This window comes from Myodes glareolus, chromosome 1 (genome assembly GCF_982192425.1).
Source record: "Myodes glareolus chromosome 1, mMyoGla1.1, whole genome shotgun sequence".
In the NCBI taxonomy this organism is placed as follows: Eukaryota; Metazoa; Chordata; class Mammalia; order Rodentia; family Cricetidae; genus Myodes; species Myodes glareolus.
Genome location: NC_142026.1, coordinates 26,894,996 through 26,908,545, shown reverse-complemented (window position 1 = coordinate 26,908,545; position 13,550 = coordinate 26,894,996). Strand labels below are relative to the sequence as shown.

The 13,550-nt window shown below is 45.4% G+C and overlaps 1 protein-coding gene across 2 annotated transcripts in view; it reads right to left on the bottom strand.

Moving 5' to 3' along the window:
* The window catches only part of Fbxo36 (F-box protein 36), a 56,931-nt gene that overhangs the window by 13,234 nt on the left and 30,147 nt on the right, over positions 1–13,550 (bottom strand). For both annotated transcript variants that reach the window (XM_048458955.3, XM_048458956.3), the window contains exon 2: positions 6,219–6,327. In XM_048458955.3, coding sequence (XP_048314912.3) covers positions 6,219–6,327 — 109 coding nt within the window. The remainder of the gene's footprint in view (positions 1–6,218; positions 6,328–13,550) is intronic.

Sequence of the window (13,550 nt, the reverse complement as noted above, 5' to 3'; positions counted from 1 at the left end):
GTGTGTGTGTGTGTGTGTACTATGTGCACGAGTACACACGTGTGTGTGTACATGCCCGGGATGGGATGTCTACAGAAGCCACAATAGTGTGTAGGATCCCATGGAGTTGAAGTTTAAGGTGGTTGTAAACCACCCGCTATGGGTGCTGGACAGCAAGCTCAGTCCTCTGGCAGAACAGAAGTGCTCATAACTGCTGTGCCATCTCCCAGCCACTTCTTTTGCCTTTAAATCAAGTTTCCTTGCTACCTGTGCAAACCTGTGTGAGCCCTTATGTCAACCCTTTTAATAAGAGGACAAGATGGGTGTGAGGGATGGCTCAGTGGGTGAAGGAACTCAAGAACACGGCTGACAACCTGAGTTCTAGCTCAGGACCTATACCATAGAAGGTGAGAACCGGCTCTGACCGCCACATGTGCATCCTGGCACGAGTGCACACACATTCAAGCACATACACAAACATGAATAATTTTTTTTTAAAGTTCAAAAGCCTGGAAACACCTGTTGGGCTATAGATCACTAGTAATAGCCTGAAGAATTTCCCTTTGTAGAATTGGAGATTTTTAGGGTCACAGCTTGGACTCTGGCAGCCACGTGCCCAAAATTAGACATCTAAACAAGCACCAACAGGGATGGAGGCCAGACTGCTGGACCCCTCCCTCATGACTATTTTTGTACCCCACCTAACACTTACCATGAGATATCTCAGAAATTTGTTGAGGCCCATGAAGGAAAAGCCATTTCCTCCTAGTCATAAGGATAGAATCTGAGTCCTAATCTGTCTCATCCCAATGATTAGAACATTGCATAGGACTGTCCACTCCCTTAAGAGTTAATCCAACTGAACCTGTCAACCACCAGCCCATAAGCCAACCCCCAAAAGCTGGAAACACACTAAGGAGATGAGAAGAATGCAGTTCCTTAATGAGACGATATATACCCCGGGAGCCTTTCCTCCAGGGTGGCTGCTTGCTTACAAATTATTGCTAAGCCTCCCATATTTCTGAATTCTAACTGAGAAGCATAGTTTTTCCTTTTTTTATCTTTCTTTTTCTTCTTCGAATACTAAGTATGTTTGCCCTGACAGTGGTCCTTCTCATTCCCACCTTTCCCACCTTCTGTTTAACAGGTGTTAGCAGATCTCTCTCTCTCTTTCTCTCTCTCTCTCTCTCTCTCTCTCTCTCTCTCTCTCTCTCTCTCTCTCTGTTTTTGGACACAGGGTTTCTCTGTGAACCCCTGGTTGTTTGGGAACTCGATCTGTAGCCCAGATCTGTAACTACAAAGATCTGCCTGCCTCTGCCTCCCTGGAATTAAAGGCGCATGCCGCCACTCCCGCTTTCTTTCTTTTTTATTTTTTATGTATGTCTCTGCACCATGTGTGTGCAGTGCCCACAGAGACCAGAAAAGGTCATTCGGTGCCCTGGAACTGGAGTCACAGCAGGTTATGAACAGCCTCAAGGTGCTGGGACTCAAAGCCAGGTTCTCTGAAAGAGAAGCCAGTGCTCTTTTTTTTTAATATTTATTCATTTATTATGCATACAATATCTGCCTACATGTGTGCCTGTAGGCCAGAGAGGGCACCAGATCTCACTACAGATGGTTGTGAGCCACCATATGGTTGCTGGGAATTGAACTCAGGACCTTTGGAAGAGCAGGCAATGCTCTTAACCACTGAGCCATCTCTCCAGCCCCTGAGAAGCCAGTGCTCTTAACAGCAGAGTCATCACCTCAGCCCCAGCTACCTGCTTTATTAAAACCTAACTCAAACCCTGGTTTCTCCATCTCCTTCTTCCTGTCCATTGCCAGGATTTACAGCTCTTCTGCCCTGTGATTTTCCTCTCAAACTCTAATAAAATGGTCTTTGAGTTTCCTTCAGAGTTCATCTTTTAAAATTCTTTCATCAACGAGATTAGGCCTGCCAAGAGGAACCGCGATTCTCCAGCAACACATGTCTTGCTCAGTTCTTCTCAGGATGCAGGGACAAAGCCACTAAGGTTCCCTTCAGTAACCCTGTTCATGTGAAACCACAACTCCAACCTCAAAGGAAGTCAGAGTTTATTCTGGAGCCAAAAAGGAGTGAACACATTGAAGGAAGACAGATTTGGGCACTCCAAATTCCGTGTTCTAACAACTTTTTCCTTTTCTTTTCTTTTTCTTCCTTCCTTTCTTTCTTTTTTTTAAGATTTATTAGCTAGGCAGTGGTGACACACACCTTTAATCCCAGCAATCAGGAGGCAGAGGCAGGCAGATCTTTGAGTTCGAGGCCAGCCTGATCCACAAGAGCTAGTTCCACGACAGACTCCAAAGCTACGCTGGGAAACACTGTCTCTAAAAACAAACAAACAACAACAAAAAGATTTATTTAGCCAGGCAGTGGTGGCACACACCTTTAATCCCAGCACTCAAGAGGCAGAGGCAGGAGGATCTCTGTGAGTTCGAGGCCAGTCTGGTCTACAACAGCTAGTTCCAGGACAGGCTCCAGAGCTAAAGAGAAACCCTGACTCAGAAAAACAAACAAACAAACAAAAAAACAAAAAACAAGAAAAGATTTATTTATTGTGTAAATGATAAAGTGTTCTGCCTGCATGTACACCTGCATCCCTAAAGATGGCACCAGATGTCATTATCGATGACTCAGGACGTCTGGGAAAACAGACAGTGCTCTTAATCACTGAGCCATTTCTCTAGCCCCTAATATAACATTTTCATTAAGCTTTTAGAGTAACAGGACATCGGGAGTCATAGATCAAGGCATTTTAAAAATATACTCGTGGGAACATCAGGCAAGTGGGGAACAGCAAGGTGGGGTGGTGGAGGGGGAAGGAAATTCTGTTGCACACTTCAACAGCTATCTCAGGGAGCTGGGCAGTGATGGCACACGCCTTTAATCCCAGCACTCGGGAGGCAGAGGCAGGTGGATCTCTGTGGGTTCGAGCCCAGCCTGGACTACAAGAGCTAGTTCTAACACAGGCTCCAAAGCTACAGAGAAACCCTGTCTCGAAAAACAAACAAACAAAACAAAAACAACAGCAACAAAAAAGCTATCTCAGGATATTCTGAGTAGATTGGTGAAAACCAGTGGTCTCTTTTTTTAAAAAAAAAAATTTATAGTTTGTTTAATTTTATTTTATGTGCATTGATGTCAGATCCCCTGCAACTGGATCTTCAAACAGTTGTGAGCTGCCATGTGGGTGCTGGGGAATTGAACCTGGGTCCTCTGGAAGAGCAGTCAGTGCTTTTAACCACTGAGACATCTCTCCAGCCCCCGACCAGTGTCTCTTAAGTTAATATATTCCACAAGATTTCACAAGTGGCTCTCAACCAACCATCTATAACTCTAGCATCGGGGATCAGAAGGCCTTGTCTGGTCTTTGGTGGAGCTTACACAAACCCATACGCAGACGCACACATATAAATAAGATCGGGCATGTTCTTGAACATCTTTAATCCAAACGCTTAGGAGCCAGCAACAGATAGATCTCTATGAGTTCAAGACCAACCTGATCTACATAACTAGTTTCAGGACAGCCAAGACTACATACAGAGACCCTGCCAAAAAAAGAAGAAAGGAAGGAAGGAAGGGAGGGAGGGAGGGAGGGAAGGAGGGAGGGAGGGAGGGAGGAAGGAAAGAAGGAAGAAAAGAAAAATTTTCTTAAATAATTCATATGATTATTTACTGAGCTGTGTACCAGTCATTGTTCTAAGTGGCACCAAGGACCCATCAACAAGCCAAGTTCCTACCACAATAAAGTAGACAAGAAACAAACAGCTGAATGCCCAGTGTCTCATTTGACAATGAGTATGTGGGAGACACAGCATTCTGGAGAAAGGCTGTGATTTTCTGTCTAGTGGTTCAAGGAAGCATTCGCTAAGAAGGCAGTGTCAGCAGACTGAATAATGGGCAAGCCAGTGCAGACATCCCAGGAAAGATAGGCCTTTTGTGTGTGTTTATTTTTGAAATAGGGTCTCCTGAGTTTGAGGTTGAGATTGGGACTGTGTCACTGTGTCATATAAGGCTTAAAAGAGCTAGAAGGGGCTGGAGAGATGGCTCAGAGGTTAAGAGCACTGGTTTTCTTAGGACCTGCCTGCCACTGCCCGGATTACAGTGATTGGGAAGGGCCCAACACTGATAGGAAGAGACATAAAGAGTAACGTCAGAACTTGTGGCTTGAGGTTACCCCCTCCCACCTACCATCTCATGGAAGGTGAGAGTAGAAGATTCTTTAAATCATAGTGTGTGTGTGTGTGTGTGTGTGTGTGTGTGTGTGTGTGTGTGTGTCTGCCCACGGTGCCAGAAGCAGGAATTGAATCCCTTGTAATCAGAGTTACAGGAACCATCTGACATGAGCGCAGGGAACTGAGCCTGGGTCCTCTGCAAGGATAGGAGATGCTCCTCACCACTGAGCCAGCCTATGCAAGGCACTGAAAGCTAGAGACGGAACCAGATCCCCCAGGGCATAACCACAGAAGGACAGGAGAAAGGCACAGATTTGAACTCCTAGTCCCATCATCTTGATGTGAAGACAAGAAGTCAGTGAGGGACAGGAACTAAGACCGAGGTCAAATGACAGGAAATACCACCTGCTTGCTAAGTGCCGCTGAGAGGTCCAGGCAGCAAGAATAACATGCTCAGAACCTCTGCCAGGATCTCTGCATGAGAAAATCTTGTAGGGGACCTTGAGGAGACGACCAAGAGGAGACAGAAAAGTAAGTCTAGTCGAACGCCGTCTGCTTAGCAATACAGCAAACGATAATTAAGAGCTGATTATATATAATGCCCAGCGAGTCACAGAAGGCTCAGGACGACCGAATAAAGTGGCCATGATTATCTCCAGTCCGAACAAGGAAAGTGACTCACAAAGGGGCTGAGCTGTCACTGCAGTTACAACAGCTGGTTAGTGGCAGCATGGAGACTCCAGCTGGCCGAATGACCCCCCCCCCAGACCTGCTATGTGTGGCCATGAGTATCCTCGTTCTCTCCTGCTGAGGGAGACGTCTTTCCGCACGGTTCTCCAAGACCGGAGGGTGGAGACGAGCAGCAGTGACTACCAGGTTGCCTGCGACGTGTGTGGGGACGGCGGTCATCTGAGTCATCAGCCACTCAGGGCTGGGCTTTTCAGTGACACGGCTGCCTTTGAGTCACCCAGATGCCTGTGACTAACCCCAGCGTACTCGCTGTACTTGGGTGGAATCACGTCTGTTATTGTTATCCAATCTGGGGCAAGCAGACATCTGTTCACATCTCCCCAGAAAATGACACAATGAGAAGATGCAGAAGACACTATCTCAAAGTTAGTTTTTTGATTATAAAGAGATTTGGAAAGATTTATTTGAGCCGGGCCATGGCTTTTGATCCCAGTACTTGGAAGACAGAAGTTGTCGAATCTCTGTGAGTTAAAGGCCAGGCCAGCCTGGTCTACAACAGAGTGAGTTCCAGGACAGCCAAGACTACGAAAAGTCCTTTCTAGAAAAAACAAAAAACCAAGCAAACAACAAACATTTTTTTTTAATTATGTGGGTGTGGTTGTGCAGTTGCTCACAAAGGCCAGAAGAGGTCACTAGATTCCAGGAGCTGGAGTTATAAACCCCTCCTCCCATGGGTGCTGGCAACTGAATTCCCATTCTCTGCAAGAGCAGAATATGCTTAACCACTATGCCATCTCCTCAATCCTTAAAAGTAAAACTCCAATCCCACATCCTTTTTGTTTTTTTAGGTTTTTTTTTGAGACAGGGTTTCTCTGTAGTTTTAGAGCCTGTTCTGGAACTAGTCTTGTAGACCAGGCTGGCCTCAAACTCACAGAGATCTGCCTGCCTCTGCCTCTCTGAGTGCTGGGATTAAAGGCATGTGCCACCACCGACTGGCTGAATCCAACATTCTATTATTTCTTTTATCTTCTTTTTTTTTTCTTTTTTCTTTTTTTTTTTCTTTTTTTTTTTTTTTTTTTGGTGTTTTTGGTTTTGGTTTTGGTTTTGTTTGATTTGGTTTGGTTTGGTTTGGATTTTCAAGACAGGGTTTCTCTGTGTAATAGGTTTCTCTGTCCTGGAACTCTCTCTGTAAACGAAACAACAAACTCAAGATCCACCTGCCTCTGCCTCCCAAGTGCTGGGATCAAAGGCTTGCACCACCACCACCCAGCCTATTATTTCTAAGAACATAATTACAACAAGTATGAAGCCTGTGATCCATCTCTGCCACATATGCAGGGGTGGGATTGCCTCACCTTGAAGATGAGAGTTGTCTAGGAAGTCTTCATGGGTTTCCTTTATCTCTCCGGGTTTTGCTGATCGAAACTCGCTTCTCAGAGAAATCTTCCACCATCTAAAGATCGTCTGTGATTAAACAGGAGTTGGTAGCAGTTAAAAATGACTCTAACCCTGCCAGCTATGTTAAGTTTAGGGTTTTTGTTTGTTGCTTGTTTATTTATTTTAATTTTATTTTATATGAGACAAGGTCTCATGTAGCCCAGACCAACCTAGAACTCACTAAGTAACCAAGACCAACCTTGAGTGTTTGATTCTCTGCCTCTATCTACCAAGTGCTGGCAGGCATGGTCTACCTTGCCTACCTTAACCTTGGGTGCTGAAAGGTGCATGTTGGACTATGCTCCCAATATCAGCAATAACTTTACAGTGTGAAGTAATATCTGGGCATCGGTGGACATTTTCCTTAGAGATTAGCGTTACAAAATCAGTGTTGTAAGGGGTTTTAAGATCTATTAGGTCGGAAGCCAGGCAGTGCATGCCTTTAATTCCAACACACTGGAAACAGGCAGGTGAGTTCGAGGACAGCCTGGTCTACAGAGGGAGTTCCAGAACAGCCAAAGTCACACAAAGAAGCCCTGTCTCGGGGCGGGGGGGGGGGGGGGGGGTTCTACCAGGTCTACTAGGTCACTGAGGCTGGAAAGATAGATCGGTGGCGCCAAGAGCTGTCATTCCCAACATTCATGCAGCTGTTAACAACCATCTGTAACCCTGTCCTAGGGGAACCCAACACCCTCTTCTGGCCTCCTTGGACACTGTGTGCACGTGGTGCACAGCCATACACGCAGGCAGAACACCCAGGACTACATGGTACTGTCATCAGAGTCAATTCCTCCCGCACCTCCCCACCTCCGCTGGCCTCTGGCTCTCCTCCCCAGCTCTAAACTGAACTTTTGTCAGGGTTTCCAGACTAAGCTCCACTATGAACTACTTTCTGGCTTGAAAAAACAACCAACCAAACAAACAAAACACGTGTTCCTTTCGTTACTTTTAATTCCCTTCATCTCTATAGGTTTGTGCCTGACAGAAACCCCAACTGGTTGTCATTTTAGTGCTGAAAGGACGCCTGGCAGTTCTGTAAGTTGATGATGCGCTGTATAGTACCAAGATATTCAAAGGGCTACAGACTGTGTGCCTCACTACCTTTTAAAGATTTTTTTTTTATTTTTGCTTTTGTTACTTTTAAATTTATGTGTATGAGTGCTTTGCCTGCCTGTATGTCTGTGCACAACTTGCATGCTTAAGGCCTGCAGAGGCCAGAACAAGGAGTTCAATTCCTGGAACTAGAGTTGCAGTTTGATTAAAAGAAAATCATTCCTTCTCAAATTAATGGAAATGCAATGCCAATAAATATTTGTTTGTTGGTTTTTTTTTTACAAAGCGCCAAATTCTTGTCAATTCATACAGTAAAATAAATGTATAGAAGTACTGAGATAGCCAAAGAGTTAGAGAATTGGCAGACAAAAAAAAAAAAAAAAAAAACTTCTCCAAGAGAAAGAAGCCTCAAGTTTTCAAATGCTGTTGGAGTGGTGGTTTATCCCTGCACATGAGAGGCTAAGGCAGGAGGAATTCCTGCTTGGGCTACAGAGTTAAATACTGTCTCTAACTTATAGCCAACAATACAAAATAAAACACACACACACAAACCCCCAAACACCTCAGAGCCTAACATTTTACCAAGGAGTTCTCAAAGTTGCTTAAACCTGCTTAGTTAAATATTACCCAGAAGAGCTGGAGAGAGCTTGGAGCTTAGGAGTGCTTTCTACTCTTCCAGAGGACCTGAATTTCCTCCCCAGTGTCCCAGGCCATAAATTATATCTCAGACCAGAGGGGAGGCGTGGGAATAAAGACACAACTCACATGACTTTGTCAGGAAGAAGTTTTCAGGAATCCCTAATGAAATTCTGAGTTCACATCCTGAAAATCACCCGCGTTTATTCTCCAAACAGCTTTGATACCAAACCGTAAACTGAGAGGGAAATTCATTAGCATTCTGTTTTCTAGGTAGCCACAACTATGGCTGTTCTGTCACTTAGACTGAATTAGCACCTCTTTCCCAGGCAACTTCCCCAATTACAAAGAAGGAGCAGAGAGATGTTAGCATATCCTGACCCTTTGTTCAGGATGGCATCAGTTTGTCTGGAAAGGCTAGGTGACCACCTTCTGTGTGGCAGGTGCAAACTGTGGCCTGAAAGTCTGGCCGCCATACAATGTAGGGATATGGGCCTGTATAATATGGCCCTACACCCAGAATCCACAAGGGAGGCTAACAGTTGCCTGAACTCTAGAAGATCCAGGATTTCCCAGGAGACCCTATGCCCTCTTCTGGCCTCAGGCACCCGAACATACACCGCATACATTCACGCAAAGCACACAATGAATGAATGAATGAATGTTTTGGGTTGGTTTTATTGTTTGTTTGTTGTTGTTGTTGTTTTTGTTTGGTTTGGTTTGGTTTTTTTGAGACAGGGTTTCTCATTGTAGTCTTGGCTGTCCTGGAACTTGCTCTGTAGATCAGGCTGGCCTCGAACTCACAGAGATCTGCCTGCCTCTGCCTCCCAAGTGCTGGGATTAAAGGCATGTGCCACCATGCCCAGCTTAAATCTTAAATTAAAAAAAAATTACACATGGGGGCTGGAGAGATGGTTCAGCGGTTAAGAGCACTGACTGTTCTTTCAGAGGGCCTGGGTTCAGTTCCCAGCACCCTCACAGCATCTCACAGCTGTCTGTAACTCTAAGATCTGACACCCTCACACAGACATACATGCAGGCCAAACATCAATGCATATAAAATAAGAATAAATAATTTTTTAAAAAGTATAAATGATTCTAATTGTATGCATTTTTTTTAAGACAGAAGCCCAATGTGTAGCCCTGGATGACCTGAAACTCTCCTTTTGTAGACCAGGCTAGCCTAGAATTCAGAAAGATTCACCTGCCTTTGCCTCCAGAATGTGGGATTATAGGTGTGAGGCATTATGTCCTGCCCTGCCAGTATATTTATTTATTTATTTATCTTAAAAAACCAAAGCTTTAGGGGCTGGAGAGATGGCTCAGTGGTTAAGAGCATTGACTGCTCTTCCAAAGGACCCGGGTTCAATTCCCAGCACCCACATGGCAGCTCACAGCTGTCTAAAGATCCAGTTGCAGGGGATCTGACACCTTCACACCAATGCACATTAAATAAACCATAAAAAATATTAAAAAAAAAAAAACCAAAGCTTTAGCACTTGGGAGACAGAGGCAGACAGATCTCTGTGAGTTTGAAATCAGCCTGGTCTACAAAATGAGTTCCAGGACATGCAGTGTTGTTACACAGAGAAAACCTGTCTTGGAAAACAAAAGACAAACAACAAACAAACAAACAAAAAAATTTGAAGACTCCACCACTTCAGCCACTTTTATTTTAGTATGGAAATCTGTTAAAACTCTTGGCCATCACTCAAGTGTCATGATTAATTAATAATATTCCCTGTTCTTTCTGGGGGAGAAAGCCAGCTGGGCTAAAGATGACTCAGTAAGTAAAGGCATCTAGTTATCCTTTGACCACACACACCATGTGGTAGTGGTACGACTCTCATGGCAGGAAGTTGTTTTCCTTCTTACGTTTTAAAATTTATTAATAATTATATCTGTATATGGGAAGGCACACTCACTTGCCAGTTCCTGTGAAAGCCAGAGGAGAGAGTTGGATCTACAGATTGTTGAGAAGGGACTGAAATGGGTACTAGGAACTCAACTCCATTCCTCTGATAGCAAGTACTCTTAACTAATGAGTCAACTCTCCAGTCACACCACACACACCACCCCCACCACCCCCACCCCCCCACACACAAAGACTTTTTTTTTCTGAGACAGGCTTTTACTGTGTAGAGATCCTAGCTGTCACAGAGATCCACCTGCCTCTGCCACCCGAGTGCTGGAATTAAAGGTATGGCCACTACCACCTGTCGAAACAATGGATCTTGAGAAACTGGAAATTGCCAGCAAGCTCTTGGTGGAAGGAGGGATTGGCTGAGGCCCTGGTGACAGCCAAAGAAGAAACCTGTCAAAGGGGAAATGATGTCAGGAGACCTCGTAGGAGACACTGGAACTGACATAGTTGTGTACACCTCTTGCCTTCTGCTTAAACCTAAAACTCACTTAGGACCTTGAAGACAAACTGGGGGGATGGGGGTGAGGAAGTGCCACTGGGTCTTTTTTTTTTTTTTTTTTCCAGTGTTTGCTTTTCACTACAACTGGTTAACTTAGTTAATGTCCAGCTTTGGCTCTGACCCCAATTCCAGGAACAAGGCAAAGTCCACTGGGCTCTTAGACCATGGGTCTCCTAAGAGGCTATTGACTTAACTTCCCTCACAAACTAGCTGAAAAGGAATTCCAGAGAACTTCCTCCCAGGACCCAGGAGAAAAGCTCCCTTTCTCTCAGCAGCATCTTCTCCAAATTTGATGGTCCAGAGCCTAGGGAGGCTCCTAGGAGCTTCGGGCCAATCTATTGTCTGTCGTAGATATTCTGAAGACCCTATCCTTTACCCACAGTTTGGGTTTTTAAATATTTAAAGTTCCTAGGCTTCTTCTGCATGCGAAAGGGTGGGTGAAGAAACTCCCCTGAGGCATTACTAGAGCAGGCTTGAGAGACCAGAGCAGATATTGGTGGGAAAGGGCAAACCTAAATGATACCTGGGCCTGGCAGACCGTGTGTAAAATCCAGGCTTCTATGGAGACTGCAGGAGGATTGTGTTAGATCCCAAGAAATTCCTTTCCCAGGGTCCAGCATTTAGACAAAAGCCAGCATTCCCTCAGGGACTTAAGATAGTCCCTACTTGATAAAAGGAGTCATTTTCCTTATCTCTGGCAAAAGGGACCCGAGGTGCCTATTTAAGAAATCAAAACTGCTGCTGGTAGCCAGTCTCTCTCAGCATCACGGAGGCCTATTGCTGAATCCTGGTGCCTCAGCACGTCTCACCCCAGCCCCCACTCTGAACCTCTCCAGCCCCAGAGCTGCCCTTCCCTTCCCCCACTTCTCAAATCCCTATACAGCCACAGCCATTTTGGCTCCGAGGTCTCTTGGCCTCTTGCCCTCTTGGCCCTGGCTGGCTTTGCTTCTGTTCCTTGATCTCTTTTGGTCTGTGGTTCCTCTCTTTGCCTCTTGGTCTCATGGGTTCTCTTGGTTCCTGCCTCCCCTCTCCCCCCCGCCATGGCCTGGTTTAGTTCTCCCCTCATATCATCCACATTAAACCTTCTCCTCCACCAGAGCTAGGAGCTGCCATGCCTTTTTTTTAAAATTTATATTGCAATTTCACGATGTGATGAGGCATCTTAGTGAGACCATCTCAAAAAGAAAAATATAGAGAGGAATTGGAGATGTAGCTTGGTGGAAGGTTGCTTGCCTAGCAAGTACAAGGTTGTGGGTTCTGGCCTCACGACATACTACAGCATAGTAAGAACTGCTAAGTGTTTTTTATCTGACCAGACAGTCCCATTATGACAGAAACCCCAAAAACATTTTAAATATACAATTTAAAATGAAGGAATGCCTCTACACACACACACACACACACACACACACACACACACACGTTAGGCATAGCATTGAAATAATTTATAGCTGAGGTGGTGGCACACACCTTTAATGCCAGCGAAAGGCAGGTGGGTCTCTGTGAGTCCCAGGTCAGCTAAGGCTTAAGGCTACAAAGTGACCCTGTCTAAAAAAAAAAAAACTCAAGACAACAAATGATTCACTCCTAGGCTACATCCATATCCAAAGTCAGATTTGTCCATGCCTGTTTTCAATATCTATAAGGTTCCAGTCTCAGGTTCCACTGACCAAAACTTCCCTGTGCTTTCTGTTCATTGGAACTGTGTAAACATTGGTAAATACTGTGTTCTGGAGCATTCCTTGTTCTTACTCCCCGCTGACACCTCACCTGCTCACATTCCTCCTCCTTCTACTGAATGCTTTGAGATTTCCTTTGGGGGGTTGAGCAATGGCTACCCCCTCCTTCCAAGGTCCCAGTTGACTGGGAACAGCGAGTAGAAAAGCTGCTTAAGGCAGGGACCTCAAAGGCTACACACAGTTCCAGAAACATACTTGATTGTCTTGTCCAGGAATCCCAGAAGGGAGTTCTAGTTTCTCTAGATGTAGCTTCGAGGCTACACCTGAAGGTGGGGACTTAAATTCCCTCTGTGAATGGCTTTAAAACTGGACCTCTTGATTTTCACTGTGAAAATGGGTTATAGCTACTCAATTTCATTCTGTCTCCTAAACGACCCTTAGGCAGGGGAATGATAGAGTAAAGAAGGGAATCTACCTCTAGATGGAGACCTGCCTTAAGAGTTAATAGAGTAGGGCGTGTCCGAGGGACCACCCCTAGGGAAGAGGCTCACTGTAAGCCATGCTAAAGAGATGGGCAGCCTCTTGAGATAATGCACTTTTCTTTCCCAGAATTCTAACCCTGCTTATTGCAGCCCTCACAAGGCACAGTAAGGTCAGTCTGGATTTGTTCAGCTTTTGAGTCTGGGCTCACAAAGGAGTTCTCTTTTTTGTTTTTGAGAGAGGGTTTCTCTAACTTGGGTTGTTCTGGAACTCATTCTGTAGACCAGGCTGGTCTCGAACTCACAGAGATCCTCCTGCCTCTGCCTCCCAAGTGCTGGGCACAGGCTGCTACTGCCTAGCTCTTTTTTCTTGTTGATGCTGACCAGAGCCTCTGGATGTTTTTCCTTGGTACTTTCTGGGCCTCAGTACTCTTTCTTAAAGCTCCCCTCCCCTCCATGTGCGGTCACGTGGTGAAGGCTTTCCCCCAACCCCCTTCTCTTCTCTGGTCTCCTTCTCTGGGCAGCAGCTGAAATATACAGACTGCCATCCTTGGGGATTTGCTTTTAAACTCTGGTAAAATTGTCCTCTTCGAGTGAACTTTGGCTTTGCTTGACTTTCAAACTTTCAGCAGCAGCAAGATTTTAACAAAATTCAGCCTGGGCAACTAATGAGTTTATTGGGCTTCCTTATAGAACACGAGTGAGGAACTGCTCCCAGTAGTATGGGTGACCCCAAAGATGGAAAGTCTACACCTGAAAGAGTGGTGGCTCCCCTCTTCCCTGTAATGGAGTCTCCTTCTGGTAACCTTACCCAGCCTATATACAAGAGGCTCCCAAGAGAGCCTCTCCCCCAGGCCTTGTGCAATTAGTGCATTATTGCACACAAATAGCTGGTAGCAACAGCTGGAATCCCAGGTGAGCTCCCATGCTCTTCCCCATCTCCTCCTTTTCTGAGGCCGTCTCCAGCAAGCCTGCACCGG